This window comes from Micropterus salmoides, unplaced genomic scaffold, assembly GCF_014851395.1.
Source record: "Micropterus salmoides isolate LMB-PRFRI ecotype aquatic unplaced genomic scaffold, ASM1485139v1 Ms_hic_scaffold_3, whole genome shotgun sequence".
In the NCBI taxonomy this organism is placed as follows: domain Eukaryota; kingdom Metazoa; phylum Chordata; class Actinopteri; order Centrarchiformes; family Centrarchidae; genus Micropterus; species Micropterus salmoides.
The window spans coordinates 38,379,266-38,396,085 of record NW_024042261.1 but is presented as its reverse complement, the minus strand read 5'-3'; the positions used below and the strand labels follow the sequence as shown (position 1 = coordinate 38,396,085).

General features: G+C 39.8%; 2 protein-coding genes across 2 annotated transcripts; both read right to left on the bottom strand.

Annotated features, from left to right (window-relative positions):
* Positions 1–5,497: 5,497 nt before the first annotated feature.
* On the bottom strand, positions 5,498–6,442 carry LOC119882504 (olfactory receptor 10A6-like). Its single transcript, XM_038692545.1, has one exon. The coding sequence runs from the start codon at positions 6,440–6,442 to the stop codon at positions 5,498–5,500; it is 945 nt and encodes a 314-aa protein (XP_038548473.1).
* Positions 6,443–10,075: 3,633 nt separating this feature from the next.
* LOC119882503 (olfactory receptor 11A1-like) lies at positions 10,076–11,020 on the bottom strand. The gene has a single exon (XM_038692544.1). The coding sequence runs from the start codon at positions 11,018–11,020 to the stop codon at positions 10,076–10,078; it is 945 nt and encodes a 314-aa protein (XP_038548472.1).
* Positions 11,021–16,820: the final 5,800 nt, after the last annotated feature.

The window sequence follows — 16,820 nt, the reverse complement described above, 5'->3', positions numbered from 1 at the left end:
TGAAGGAGTTCAAGTCCCTCAGGGTCTTGTTCACGAGTGAGGGGAGACTGGAGCAGGAGATTGGCTGGAGAATCGGAGCAGCGGGGGCGGTACAAGCAGCCGAAATGGGTTTCCTCAGGCAGGTGGCTGGTGTCTCCCTTAGAGATAGGGTGAGAAGCTCGGCCATCCGCTAGGAGCTCAGAGTAGAGCCGCTGCTTCTTTGCGTCTGAAAGAGCCAGTTGAGGTGGTTTGGGCATCTGATAAGGATGCCTCCTGGACGCCTCCTTAGGGAGGTGTTCCAGGCACGTCCAGCTGGGAGGAGGCCTCAGGGAAGACCCAGGACTAGGTGGAGTCTACCTTGTGTCCCCTCCTGTATCCTTAGTAAAAACCTAACAGTATGAACTGGCCAGCTATGGATTTAGCAGATATGGAGACAGACGCCACAACAGTCAGCACTCGCCAGCCAAGGAATCCTTCTCGGACAACACGACAAATCCATCCAGATTCTCATGAATGAGAGACAAGGTACTAATGATCAGATGGCATGGTTAATGAACCAATTAACTGCACTAATCCGCTTAGTCTCCCCGGCACAGCAACCCCCAGCTAATTTTGCTGTTCAGACCCCCCCCCTCCTGCCTACTCTGTCCTGCACCTGTTGGATGTGCGGCGACGTGGCAGGGGGCTACAGGACTTAGTGGACTGGGTTATGGCCCTGAGTGGAGGCAGTGGGTCCCCCATTCTTTTTATTTAGTATGTGAAAAATTTAGGTTTTTTTTTTTTGCGAGGGTAGGGTACAATCATCTTGCTGGCTCAACGTTGCGATAGATGATGGCATCATCTATCGGTCCAACACTAGTATGTACTTATGTATATCCATCCGAAGACTAACGCAGACAAAAAAAAACTATTGCAAAAAGGGCTATTGCAAAAATCAGTGCATAGGCCACAAAGTACTTTTGAGGGTATATGGTTCCTCATCTTTGGAAGGATTCTGTGATTGTACCTGTGCCCATGGCACTTCTCCTTAAGAAAAGAAATTCAATAAGATCATTAAAGAGGACATCTTTGACATAACCGACACAAAATCAGACTCCAATTTGCATATAGTGCAGGCAGGGGAGTTTATGACGCCACAGGCACTCTACTCCATATGGTCCTGGATAAGAGTGCTCCAATCAATTGGTCACTGATCGTAATCGTCCGATAATTGCTTTAACTAGTTTGATTGGGGGTCTCAAAAAAGGCTGATTAGAAAAGCCGATCAAATTATGGAAAACTCACCACAAATTTAAACGGCAGCTAAAATGGTTTCTTTAGGCAGTCTGAGCAGTTTTCCTTTTCAGACTGGAAGTAATTGATGCGCCCAGTTAATCATTTACAATGAGAATTGAGCAGCAATCAGACAAAGGAGCGGTCATGTGAAACTGTCGCGGTCGTGCTCATCTCACCACACGCCCTTCTACCAGAGTTTAATTGTCTTGACCCACTGGCATCAGGAAGAGAGAGGTCCTTAACTGACTTTCTGATGCAAAGAGAGGAGTAACTCAATCAGCTGACAGCCTCTCTCTCTACGTTTACGTTTTAAAACGGAGACCTTTTGCTATGTTTCCGCCTCCGTCCAGATTAAAATGGCGATCCGAGGGCAAAAAAGGAGGACTTCATAAAACGATTATAGAGACATTCACATTTCTTCCTGCTTCCTGATTGGCTCTTATGAGTCACACAAAGCAAAAGGATGATGCTACTACGACAGTTTTAGTTTCGGAATTTTTATTAAAATATTTTGTACTGTGTAAATAACACTTGTAGGCTACTGTGCATGTCGCCGTATTTACTTTGTGACGACTCCCAGTCTATTTTCCGCCACCACAGTCTCTTTGTACTCCCATGTTACTTTCAGTAACAGCTCCACTTTGTTGTCAGTCAACATATGGAATTAACAATGTATTTTATTTATTTAAATTTCCCTTATTTTCAAATCTCAGTGATGACAGTTTTGACTCCTATCTGTAGCCCACTCTCCTTTAGGACTAATCAAATAAATATACAGTATACTGTATAATGCTACATGATAAATAAAAGGCTTTAAATAGACCCAGTGTTCGGTATCGGCTGATACTGCTTTCAGCAATTGTATGGTTGCTTTTTACCCTAACCCTAACCCTTTTATCCTAATCCATCCCCATATCTTAGCAAATACACTTACCAGCATTAACAATATTGACCAAGAACTGCTATGTTGGCTGGTTGATTTTTAAACTGAAAGATCCCACAGGGTGGGAGTCATTGACGTTTGAGGCCCTTGTATCTTCCACTGGCTCCCCCCAGGGGTGTCTCCTTTCATCACTGTAATTTGTATTGTACAAAAATGAGTGTCAGTGTCATTTTGAGGGCTGACATTTCATCAAGTTTGCAGATGATTCATTGTGTCCTTGTTCAAGAATAATGAAAATAACTACCATCGAATGGTTGCTAAATTATGTGACTGGTTCAAATGCTTCATCTTGAACATAAATGTGTCTAAAACACAGGAAATAATAATTAACTTTAGGAAGAAGCCTCCATCTATTCTTCCTGCTGTTATTTATGGCCAAGGATGTTGAAGTTGTTCAATATAAAACAATACAAGTCTCTGGGAACTATTTTTAATAATAATTTAAGCATAGAACCAAATCCTGATGCTGTGTGTGCAAAGGCCCATCAGTGTATGTATTTTCATCAGAAGCAAAATGGTTTTTATTTGAACAACACTTTGTTAAAAATAGTTTATTGTGGTTTTATTGAGTCGGTTCTAACCTACTCTTTTACCTGCTGTTTGGGGCACTGTCCTTAAAAAACAAACACAAAAGATTGGAATTGGAGATAAAACGGACTTACGCTGGCTGTTAATAAAGCATACAGTATCTCTATAGTATTTCAAAACAATATCAGTCCCCATAGAATGTTTTTCAGTGAAAACTAAATGTCATAGTTTCTTTGTTAATGCTGTTGTCCTTCAATTTATTGACCAGATGGATCTTGGAAGATATTTTAGGAGAGAGAGAGAGAGAAGCAGGAGATTGGCAGGGCAGCTGATTCTGAGGTCAGCAGTGGTCCACAGGTCAAAGGAAATGTCGGGTGTTTTTTTCTTCTGACATTAGTTGGCTGATCTAGGCACCAAGGCATATCCTAAACTAAATTATTTAATATTTATTATATTTGCTATATTCTGACCCACTTAATGAATTAAATAAATATGTAGATGTTGTCTAAATGTAGACTAGGCTATAAATGAGCATATACCTACAGATATACACACAGATAATATAATAATAAAATGAAAGCAATCATACTTACATGCATCCATACATAAAGTTATTGTTACTCCAATTTTTTTATTCCTTCCGTCATCAAGTTATTAAATTCAGACAGTGAATGTAGGCTATTTGTAACCTTGTTTTCTCATTCTGCAGAAGGCTGCTGTCAAGACCAGGTCAGACCTCCCTGCGGCCAGCTCCCCGGTTTCTCCTTTAGTTTGGTTTTCTGTCATTTTGGACTCTTACGTTGTGGTATTTATCTTGTTTTTGCATACAACAATACCTGCACACATATACAGGTACTGGTCATATAATTAGAATATCATCAAAAATTTGATTTTTTTTCAGTAATTCCATTCAAAAAGTGAACCTTGTATAATGTATACATTCATTCCACACAGACTGATATATTTCAAGTGTTCATTCCTTTTAATTTTGATGATTATAACTGACAACTAATGAAAACCCCAAAATCAGTATCTCAGAAAATTAGAATATTGTCAAAAGGTTCAATATTGAAGACACCTGGTGCCACACTCTAATCAGCTAATTAACTCAAAACACCTGCAAAGGCCTTTAGATGGTCTCTCAGTCTAGTTCTGTAGGCTACACAATGATGCTGTCCAAAAGACGACCATTGACACCTTGCACAAGGAGGCCAAGACACAAAAGGTCATTGCTAAAGAGGCTGGCTGTTCACAGAGCTCTGTGTCCAAGCACATTAATAGAGAGGCGAAGGGAAGGAAAAGATGTGGTAGAAAATTCACAAAGAGTGGACTGCAGCTGGAGTCAGTGCTTCAAGAACCACCACGCACAGACGTATGCAAGACATGAGTTTCAGCTGTCGAATTCCTTGTGTCAAGCCACTCTTGAACAAGACACAGCGTCAGAAGCGTCACGCCTGGGCTAAAGACAAAAAGGACTGGACTGCTGCTGAGTGGTCCAAAGTTATGTTCTCTTATGAAGGAAGTTTTAGAGCACTTCATGCTTCCTGCTGTTGACCAACTTTATGGAGATGCAGATTTCATTTTCCAACAGGACTTGGCACCTGCACACAGTGCCAAAGCTACCAGTACCTGGTTTAAGGACCGTGGTATCCCTGTTCTTAATTGGCCAGCAAACTGGCCTGACCTTAACCCTATAGAAAATCTATGGGGTATTGTGAAGAGGAAGATGTGATACGCCAGACCCAACAATGCAGAAGAGCTGAAGGCCACTATCAGAGCAACCTGGGCTCTCATAACACCTGAGCAGTGCCACAGACTGATGGACTCCATGCCACGCCGCATTGCTGCAGTAATTCAGGCAAAAGGAGCCCCAACTAAGTATTGAGTGCTGTACATGCTCATACTTTTCATGTTCATATTTTTCAGTTGCCAACATTTCTAAAAATCCTTTTTTTGTATTGGTCTTAAGTAATATTCTCATTTTCTGAGATACTGAATTTGGGATTTTCATTAGTTGTCAATTTTAATCATCACAATTAAATGAAATAAACATTTGAAATATATCAGTCTGTGTGGAATAAATGAATATCCAAGTTTCACTTTTTGAATGAAATTACTGAAATAAATCAACTTTTTGATGATATTCTAATTATATGACCAGCACCTGTACTCATGCAACCATCATCCTGCCCAGACACTACTGAAACCACAGACTACATACCTCATACGTTGATTATATTACTTTGAAATACCTCTTAAATTTTGTTAACTTCGGTTTAAACTTTGGTTAAAACTTTTACCATGGTGTGTCTCCCTTTTGTTGTGGCCTTTTCAACCAGGTCTTAATAGCCATGGTATGAAATCTCTCCAAGTGAAAAAACTTAAATGTAGCAACATAATCGCAAAAAGACTCAAAGTTTATGAAAAGTAAATTTACTTCATCATGATCAAAAGACAATTTAAAATTACTTTTAAATCCATTAAATTCTTGTTTAAGAATACTGAAGTTTTTAGATTATGTACCTTTGCTTCAAATAGAAGCTGAAAACAACACTGTAAAAATTAAACAAGAATAAACATAATTTCATTTCATTGACTGCAAATAAAATTATGCATTTACTTGTCATCAAACAGACCAAAATCAACACTATTGTTTTTATTCTTTAAAACTTGCACGATGAATTTCCTACCTTTTGATAAAATACATCACGTTAAGAAATTATTACTGTTGACACAAGGGAGCCAAATGCATACATTTATTGTTTTCTCTTGTTACTCAACATGAACAAATCTAACAGAACTTAAAAGCAGACATTTACATATGATGCGTATTTTGGACATGTTGTGGCCGTACATTAAAGCGTTGAAGAGCGGTTGGCATGTAGGAAAATACAATGATAAAAATATTCGCATCATATTCGGCACACTGTTCATGTTAAACCTGCTCTGTAATATTTCAAAGGAAACCCCAAAAGCAAAATTGAGTAGAGAAGCAAGGTGAGGAGTGCAGGTACTGACAGCTTTTTGTCTGGTCTGTTTAGAACCAGAAAAACACACTTTAAGAATCCTCATGTACGTGTAAAAGATTACAGACATCGGAGCAAAGACTGTGAGAGAAAAAGCAATGATTTCATATACGTTGTTCACACTGGTGTCATAGCAAGCCAGTTTTATGATAGAGTAGTTGTCACAGTAGACTTGATTAATGATGTTCCCACACAGCTGTAAAGAAGCACTCAGGCATGTTGTGACAAAAACAACAAATAAAGGAGGTAACCATATAACAGCAATAAGCATGGCAACCTTATTAGATGTCATATGTGCATTATACTGTAGAGGACAGCAGATAGCAAGGTATCTGTCATAAGAAATGACAGCTAAGTTGGTAAATTCTACACCTCCATAAGAATACAAAGAAAAAATCTGCAGGAAACAAAAGGGAGCAGAAACAGTGTGAATGTCAGAGAGAATCTGAAGCAGAAGGAATGGAAACAACCCTGTACTACCATACAGCTCATTTACAAACAGGCTGCACAGAAAAAGGTACATAGGTTCATGTAAGCTTCTGTTCATACAGATAACCACAATGAGCAGAAGATTCACACAAAGAATTAACATATATAAAGACAAAATGAAAATGAAATATAAGTATTTGAAAAGCCCGGTGTTAAAGTAGGCATCAAGTGAAAAATATGAAACCTGTGTGGAGTTTATCATGATTCCCCTTTGGTTTATCAAGCAATAACAACACTGTTCACAAAAAGAACTAACCACAATAATTATGTTACATTTAGTCACACATTTATGGAGGTAAACTAATCTAAACTTTACATTAATGATTGTTAGTTAGAGTTTGAAGATAACACATCAAGAACATATGAACAATATTCAGTTTACTTAGATCTTTTAGTTATCGTCTATTTAAACTCAATGTAATGTTAAAACTACAACACACAGTTAATGACGTGAATCAATCTCTGGCCTCCTCCGAAATGAACTGTAACTCAGCTTCTTTTAAACATCAGTGGGCGTCCACAGCAGCAAACTGATGTCATTACCAAAGGAACCACTGTTACTCATTTCCTAATTGATGCCTGGAAAACACTGATTACAGAATGAGTATTTGTTGGTATTTTAAAAATTGTTCAGTAAAGACAGAAAAGATAAAAAGTGAAGGAACCACCACATCTGTGGATGTTATGTAATTATTGAATTAGGGGGTTCGAATTAGAGGGTGTTTTTACTCACAATGTGATGTGACAACATCTTAAAGTTCACCTTTACTGCTCTTTGGCAACATCAAGTTTTCTGTGGAAACTGGCCGGCTCTGACACCAGAGTGAGTAACATTTATTGGCACTTTGCTTTGTGTTTGGTCTTGTAATAATTTTTTTTTTTTACACTTAAATAGGAATTCTTAAAGTTTGTTTACATCTTGATACCTTGTAAAGCACATTGAGTTCCCCTGCTGAATTTTTGTGCATTGCTTGTTAATTATCCTTTATATTTTTTTCATTCTTTTTTTGCATTAGTATTATTGGATTTTTGTATTATCTCATAACTTTTTCTATATTTATATTTCTCTGTTATGTCTTGTAAATATAATATAAATTGATAATAAATTGATTGTGAAAATGTACCTGGCAAAAACCTCATTCTGATTCTGAAATGTGCTATTTGAATAAAGTTGCCTTGCCTTGTGTTGGAGAAGCTGTGACAACATCTCCTGAACAGCTGCCCACAAAGTCCAGTGGTTCTGGTCCCCGTCCCAGTAGAGGGAGTGGAGCCCCTGGACCAGCAGCTTCGGGTCCCCGTGGACACTGACACTCCGTCTCCAGGGTGACCTGCTCCATATTTAACGCCCAGGTCAGGTCACATCTCTGATTCACACAGCGGCCCCAGGCCCGACCTGCTGACACGTCTGTCACACACACCCCGTTTGGTAGCGAGAATCGTTACACTTGAATAGCCTACTCACCAGAAAGAGAGTGTTGCCAGCTAACAGGTTCTTTTTGGATCACAGCGGTGAGGGAGCTCTCCTCCGTCTCCACGCTTGAGGCCCTGCTTTGTACAATCCTAAAGTCCGCCAGGGAGCGGGTGAGTCCAGCTTTAACGCTTTCCACGGTCCACTCTCCTCAACAATTAAACATTGCACCCGAAGAATCCTCCGCTTCTCATCAAAAAGCTGATGACAGCGTTTCCACGCGCCAGCGGAAATAATTCCGACTTAGTCAACACACAATACAGCAAACTTTTCAAGCTATCATACATGTCAACACCAGCTCCTTTCCGGGTGGCGCATTATGCACACCGTGACGTCAGCGCAGGACAGTTCACATATTACCTCCATCTCAAGATAGCAGAAAAGTCAGTACCAAAGCAACACCGGAAGTCCTCCACCTCTCATCGGGGTTGACCGCACCAGCAGCCTACATCACACAAGACAGCCAGCACTGGGATGCCAGCTCCCCAGCCAACTACATCTACCAACCACAGCAGCAGGCTTCATTAGGTGCCTTCCGCACTGGGACGCCAGCGCCACAGTTGGACACATCCAGCAACTACAGCAGCCAGTTCCATAGGGGCCTCCAGCACCGAGATGCTAGCACCCCCAGTCGAACACCTCGAGCAACATCAGCAGCCGATTTCAGTAGGGGCATTAGGCACCGGGATGCCCACCGACCGCTCCCATCATCCACTAACCTGACCGCACAAGATGGTCCATTACATAGAACCATCCGAAAAGTCATTCGGAAACCGTTACAAAAGAACATGCACCCATGCTGTTCTTCGCTTATCTTTCAATAATAATCATCTCCAGTTCTGTTGTAACTGATGCGAGCAGCTTACTGAAGTACACTTTCTCCATACACCAAGACAATTACATGGCCATTATTCTAGATCGGGTCCCCAAGTCAGAGGCATGGTTTTACCAAAATCCACGTTCACACGGCTTCCAAGCCACAGCTTGCTTCAGACACCCCAAGATACCAATCGTAGACCGCCACCACATATTCTGCAAGTTTTGGGGGATTCTACAAAGAAGACTAATCGCACCAGAATGGCCCCCAAAAAACTAGTACAACTTGACCTCCCTGTCATTCAATCGTGTCACCACGTCTTATTTCATCAACACATCCACAGTGGCTAAAAAAAAACATCCCAATGAAGTCCATCTTAGCGGAAGCACCGGCTTCTTTTCCAAACTTCCAAAAACATTCTCAGATAACCCAACTTCTTAGAGGTCTTCAACGACAAGAGACATCTCAAGACCCCTGCAGCCTTCCTCTTACAGCAGACTCGCTGTCCGTCTGCATACACACCTCCTGCGCTGGTTACAGCATTTTCTTTTGTTTTTCCCGATTCGGTTTTGAAACAAAATAATGAAAGAAGGAACCATATACGGATTGTGGTCCACTTTCACATTATCATCAGAATGATCAGAGTTGGAGGTGGCTTTCAGACAAAAGGTTTTACTCATAAATGGGGATGCAGTGTTGGCGAGAGGTCACAGAGACCAAGAGTCTACTCGGTCCAGGGGTTTAAGGTCAATTGCCAGAGTTTTTGGATCTCTACAGTCAACAAATACTCAAACACTAAAAGCATTAACACAATAAATTCAAGTAGAAAATAACTACAAAAATATTATTTGTCGCAGCGATGACTGTAGAAACCAATGACCATGTCAACTAAATCTTTCCTCGAGGTACAAAATTAAAGTATTTCTTTATTGTCCAACTTAATTTGTACTGTGCAGTCTAGCTTTCTACTTTAGATAGATAGATTTCTGTCTGTCCTGGGAAACAACAGACAGACATTTATTTTCCTGACATTTCTAACTTTGTTCCGGTTTCCATATTCACATTCAGGGTCTAAGGATAGAGTGGGATAAATTTGGGATTCAGTGGGACATGAATAAAGCTGACATACCCTGACTGGACTGTTTCAGTGCATTGAATCTGGAAATTATTGTGTTTTTGTCTCACTCATCAAAGTGACATTATTAATATTAATATGCTATGGGTAGGCAGTTAAGTAACATTTATTTAGCCATGGTATAAACTCTCTCAGGGTGAAAAAAACTGAGATAAGGCAAAATAATTACAAAAAGACATGAATTGAAAATAAGTGTACAATGAAACAATAAGAAAAAAATTGACCCTCCATCACTGACTGCAAATAAAAGTATGGATCAATTATTTATCATCAGAAAGACCAAAATCAACATCTCTGTTTTAATTTGTGAAAACTTGCATAATAAAAGTTCCTACGTTTGATAAAATATGTTAACTGAAAAAATTATTACTGTTGACACCAGTAGGCCAAAGGCATACATTTATTGTTTTCTCTGTTAGTGCAGCTGAAAAATTCTAACAGAACTTAAAAGCAGACTTTTACATATGATCCGTATTTTGGACATGTTGAGGCCGTATATTAAAGCGTTGAAGAGCGGTTGGCATGTAGGAAAATACAATGATAAAAATATTTGCATCATGTGAGGTACACTGTTCATGTTAAACCGGCTCTGTAATATTTCAAAGCAAGCCCCAAAAGCAAAGTTAAGCAGAGAAGCAAGGTGAGGAGTGCAGGTACTGACAGCTTTTTGTCTGGTCTGTTTAGAACCAGAAAAACAAACTTTAAGAATCCTCATGTACGTGTAAAAGATTACAGACATCGGAGCAAAGACTATGAGAGAAGCAGCAATGAGTTCATAGACATTATTCACACTGGTGTCATAGCAAGCCAGCTGTATGATGTAATAGTTGTTACAGTATACCTGATTAACAATGTTCCCACACAGCTGTAAAGAAGCAGTTAAGCATGTTGTGATAAAAACAGCAAAAAAAGGAGGTAACCATATAACAACAATAAGCATGGCAACCTTGTGAGATGTCATATTTGCATGATACTGTAGAGGACAGCAGATAGCAAGGTATCTGTCATAAGAAATGACAGCTAAGTTGGTAAATTCTACACTGCCATAAGAATACAAAGAAAAAATCTGCAGGAAACAAAAGGGAGCAGAAACAGTGTGAATGTCAGAGAGAATCTGAAGCAGAAGGAATGGAAACAACCCTGTACTACCATACAGCTCATTTACAAACAGGCTGCACAGAAAAAGGTACATAGGTTCATGTAAGCTTCTGTTCATACAGATAACCACAATGAGTAGAAGATTTATACTGAGAATAAAAATATATAAAGACACGACAATCATAAAATATAAGTACTTAAAAGCTCCAGGGTCAAAGTAGGCACCAAGTATGAAAAATGAACCCCGAGTAGAATTAATCATGGCCCCTTTGATTTTTCAAGAAATCACAACACTGTTCACAGGATGAACTAACTGCAATAATTATGTTACTTTAGTCAGACATTTGCAAAATTAAAGTAATCTAAACTTTACATTAATGATTGTCAATCAGAGAGTGAAGATAACACATCAAGCACATGAGCAATATTTAGTTTACTTACAACAAGTTATCTTTTGTCAATTTCAACACAATAAAACACCAATGGTAAAAACTACTTCACACAGTTAATGACATATGATTCAAACTCTGGCCTCCTCCAAACTGAACTGTGCTTCTTTTAAACTTTTCATGGGGGGTGTCCACAGCAGCAGACCGATGGCATTACCAAACAAACCACTGTTACTAATTAGGCCCTGAGGATGAAACATGCGAGGACCCTATTGAAATGCAAGGAATTGTTTATTCTGAATGAATCACACAACTTAACAAAACGTTGCACAAAATTCAAACATGGTGGAAATTTACGTCATAACTTCACCGCAGTGCAACTTAATATAATGTTCTTCAACAACAATATAACCAATGTTCAATGTATTCTCAATAAATGTTTGATTTAGTTCATTTGATTCACGAACAAAGTAGAACTTAATTTTTCTATTAAGATTATTTTATTTTGTTGAGGAAAACTGACTGAAAAATTATTTACTAATCATATTATTTGAAAAAGATATAATTGTTTTGAACGTTCTACCTCAGATTTGTGAAGTGAGCCACTGTTTGGCATCAAGGGTTTTGTCACATGCTGACAATAAAGAAAAGTTTAACCACACAATTAATCATCTGGTTTCTTAAATTTTCACCCACAAGCAAAAATATCGGCCTTAAAACCTGAAAGAATTAACATTTATCCTGATAATTATCGATATCAAATGGTATAAAATGTTTTTATTGTGACAACATTTTTGCCCATATCGCCCAGCCCTAACTGCACATGCTCACATTTGGACCAAATTTCACATGTTTGATAAGGGTGCCCTGAACACTTGTACAGGCCAATTTTCAATCACTTATAGCGCCACCTACTGGTAATTCTTTTCACCTAGAAGCACAAAACGTTTTTTGTAAAATATATCAAGTATACGACTTAGGGATATCTAGGGATGCACGTTGATGTCGGCACAACATCGGTATCAGCAGATTAAAGCTTAAAATGATCACCATCAGCATAACGTTTCTGCAGATGAGCCTGGCCAATAAGGTGGCGTTTTGACGCACACGATGACTGAATCTGTAGCACGAGCGCCAGCAACTGCATGTGGGCTATATGTAGGTATTTCAAAATCTCCGCAACAGATAACAAACACCCGTAAAGCACCCGTGAAGAGAGGAGGGGTAAAACAACACTTTCAACAATACTAATTTATTATGCATCTTAAAAGGTTCAGTGTGTAATATTTCTGAGGATCTACTGACAGAAATGCAATATAAGATCCGTAACTATGTTTTCTGCGGTGTATAAAGACCTATCCCTATCGGGTTAGAGTCCCCAGACACGTGACCCACACATAAGGTTACACACTGCAACCGTTCCAGCTGCGCACAGAGCAGGGCCGGCGCGAGCAGCAGCCGCTCCCCCCACTGTCCGGTTGGGAGAAGACACAGATGACAATCACTCAACGAGTGAACGAGCAAGCCCCAAAAGCAAAGTAAAGTAGAGAAACGAGAAACAGGAGACATCCCGCAAGTAGAAACGGACGAATGAGCACAGGGACGACCATGAGGCCGCCGTGAAGAGAGCGTCCACAGTCATCCCACTGTGCAATGCCACAGAGAAGGGGAGGGAGGGAAGAGCTACTTCCGGCGCAGCAGAGAATGGCAGCGCGACACAGCAGCTCCTTCTCCCCTTTTCTAGTTTTTAACCTATGTCATATTTTATAAATTTCTATTAAAGTTTTTACTTACGCACTAATTGACACTTTATCCAACGAGGGTTAAAATGAAGGGCAACTGGACTTGGTTGAAGATACTGGAAGACGTTTCGTCCCTTATCCAAAGGACTTCTTCAGTTCTGACTGACTGGCAGGGAAACTCAGCTATTTGAAAATCCTCCTGAGTTTCTCTGATACTCCAGACACGTATGGAATCACAATGTTGTTGCGTTTGACCTTCTTTTCCTCCTCCCCTGTAGTTTTGTTCTTCTTGGATCTTGTGACTGTTTTCACAAAGGTCCATTTAGGGTATCTTTAGGGTATCCAGGTGATACCCTAAATGGACCTTTGTGAAGACAGTCACAAGATCCAAGAAGAACAAAACTAAGGAATGTGAAACAAAAAAACATTAGTCTGCTGTTAATGCCTAAAGAGCATAAAGTAAAAAGATCAGTAGGCTTATTTGATATTTCGGTATTCTGTTACTTCAAAGGTTAAACTCATAAGTGGCCGAACCCACAATTCCAAGGAACGACAGTCTTTGCCCATTGTATTGCCCTTGAACCTGCTGCAGGCAAATACCTGCAAATAAGTGTTGCCTCTGATGTAATAGACTTTAAGAGAAATTGAATAGATGTTGAAAAGGTATTGAAACTCATTTTTAAAAAAAAAGATAATCTACCTCTGGTATTAAAAAAAAAATAGCTGAACAGAAGCTGTCAGCTGAAGATGTCACCCTTGAACTGAAAAGGATGGCACGACTCAGAAAATTAAGGATAGTGCTGAAACTATTAATAATTATTTTCATAATCGACTAATCTCTCAGGTTTTTCTATTGTCGATTAGTCACCCCCTTTTTTGTCAACCCCTAACCCTAATTAAACTATTTAACTAATTAAATATCTTTCATGTAAATTACTGACATACCCCAACACACATACTAGCTAGCTACTACTAAGTGGACGAGGTTTACTATTCAGAATGAACACTAGTATCAATGCAAGGGGGAAAAAAGGAAGACGACAAGACAGGGTAGGCTTCTCCTATAATTCACTGATTTAATATACACTAACATAACTAAAAAAAAAAGCGTTCTCTTAGCCAGCACCATTCATGAGACCTCAAAACCAAGCAAGCAAAGAACCTTGGAAAAACTGGGCTGCTCCAAGATAATAGCCATGCTTTGTCACCCCAAACAATAAGCTCACCATCAAGTTTACTGCCACGTAGGTTTCAACTTACAAGGAATTTGCTTCGGCATATTGGTGCATAAATAAGAATATAAAAGTACTGTAACCACAACTGTACACTAACAATGCAATGTCTATTTAGAATAATAAAGCAAAAGTTCTGTACATCACAAGCCAGATGTCTCTTGATTTCCATTCACATGTTAAACATTACTCAGATTAACAGGGGTATGAACACTGAAACTATCTTACAGTTGTGGCCCTTCCTCTGCTATTGCTGCCCTGTTGTGGCTGCTGCAGAAGTCTTTGTGAGTGTGATCTGACTGGGATCAGAAGGCTCTGTGGGCGTGTCTGTCCGGTCGGCTGGCTCAGTAGCTTCGCCCACCAGCGCTTGTGGAGCTTCTCAACTCCGAAAATGTTTGAGCACAATTTTGATTAGCCGATACTGCCGCTAGCACTTCATGTAGGGCACTGCAGTTACAAATGAACAACCAGAAATGTTCTTAAGGGGAAGATTGCTATCTCCTCTCTCATACAACATCTCTGGAAAGATGGGTCGAAAATGAAATTCCGTGTCGACAAATTTTTTAATTACAGGAGTATTTGTGGCTCAGAAAATGATATATGGAGCTTGTTTTTGTTAGTTTGCACAGTTGTAAGTACGATCAGCTGGCCTACTAGTCAGCTGAAGGGTTTTTTTCAGTCTTGTTTGTTCTGCTTTAAAGCACATCCTGAGGACTGAGCTTTTAGCTCTGGACTACACCTGCTTTTATTTTGTGCAATAGAGAGCTCACTGTTGTTACAGGACTGTATGCAGCTCAGGAAATGGATGGAGCTTCATTTTAACGGTTTTACTTAAAAATAAAAAGGTGGTATTTATCCAACCCCAAATGAAATAATTTACTTATTTTTCTGGGGTGTATGTCTATGTCTACATTTGTAAAATTATACATATTTGCTAGAATCAAAATGTATTTGTCTGGTTTAAAATCTGTATCTAAAACAAATGAGAGTAATAGGGTAAAAGTAGTAAAGGAGAGACTCGGTGTTCTCTTCAGTGAATGAAAAATGAAGTCGGCATAGGCCAAAATGGGTTTGAACATATCAGCATATCGAATATCGACCATCATCTAATATCATGCATGTCTACTTATATCTCAGCAGGTTCTGGAAAAACTTGATACATTCATCTTCAGTCAACTCGACTACTGTAATGGTGTCTTTACAGGTCTCCAAAAATTAATTGATTGGACAGCTGCAGCTGATTCAGAACACCTCCTCCAGGGTCCTGACAACAACTAGCCTAAGAAATAGGAGCTTATAACCCCACTTCTAAAATTTTTACATTGGCTACCAGTCACTCAGAGAACTGACTTCAGAATCTTGCAGCTCCTCTATAAATCCCTCTGTGAGTAAGGACCCAAATATTCCTCTCATATGCTTGTGCCATAGGATCCTCCCACAACCCTTAGGATGTCTGGGACTAGCCTACTGGCTGTCCTAAAAGTAACAACAAAACAGTGAAGCAGCATTCTGTCATCATGAACACAGACCTGGAATAACCTCCCAGTTGATATAAGACCAAATCTGACTACAAATCTACTCCACCAAGTAGCCTAATGTTCTTGGCTTTGCTTTTAAATAACCTTAATGTTAAAATGTTCTTAATTTAATTATGCATCTAAGTTGCTGTGTTTTTTTCTCTTATTGTCACTTGACATTTTCTCTTTAAAATGGACTAGTTTACATAAATATTTGTATCTCTTGTGGCCTAATTCCTGTCTGTATTTATGCACTGTACCTTTGCTATATTTTTATACCCTGTGAAGCACATTGTGTTCTGGCCTGTTGTGTCTGTGCTCTAGGAATAAAGTTGCCTTACCTTGTGTTGGAGAAGCTGGGACAACATCTCTGGGCCTGAAACCAAGTCCAGAACAGCTGCCAACAGTGGAGCCCCTGGAGAAACTGCTCCGGGTCCCTGTGGACTACACCGACACCCCGCTCCATGTTTAACTCCCAGGTCAGGTCACATCTCTGGTAGAAGGTGACACCATAAGAATGAATGGTACAAAAAGCTGGCAACAACTTGTTCTGATGATATTCAGAGGACAAAGCTATTGAGATCCTTGCAAACGATCCGGACATTAATAATAATAAATAATATAACTTATTCAGACGCGATGGCGCTCAGACAAACTGGTTTAGGACAAAACTACTCTCAGCAAACATTTCGTCTTCTGTCACTCTCACAGGTGTTCTGCTAACAGGCTCCCACGACTCGCTCTCGCTCTGGCCAGTCTCGGCGCTGTTGATGTCCCCAGGGTCTTAGCACCCGTCAAATTGGATCCCATGCATCTGTTCCATTGTGGATGAGGAGCCCTGCAAATTCTCAAACCACACACAGTTCTATCTATATTCGGCCATCTAGCTAGTCACAGGAGTTGCCCAGACAAGTGCCATCAAAAATGTAATGCATCCTCTTGTGTCTGTTGTGCCCCCTTTCCTAACTCTAAGGAGCATCTTACACTCCAAAACTGGACTGATCCATGAAAACCTACCCAGACATAAAACAGGGCTTTCCCCTAAGATCCCAAAATCACCTCATGCTCAGTGCTCCAAATATATGAATATATTGTGGTGGACATTATTGAGCATTATTATAAGTATTAAGCCCAGATAAACACACCTGCCTCTGGAGTTTTTGCCTGTGACATAATTGCTGT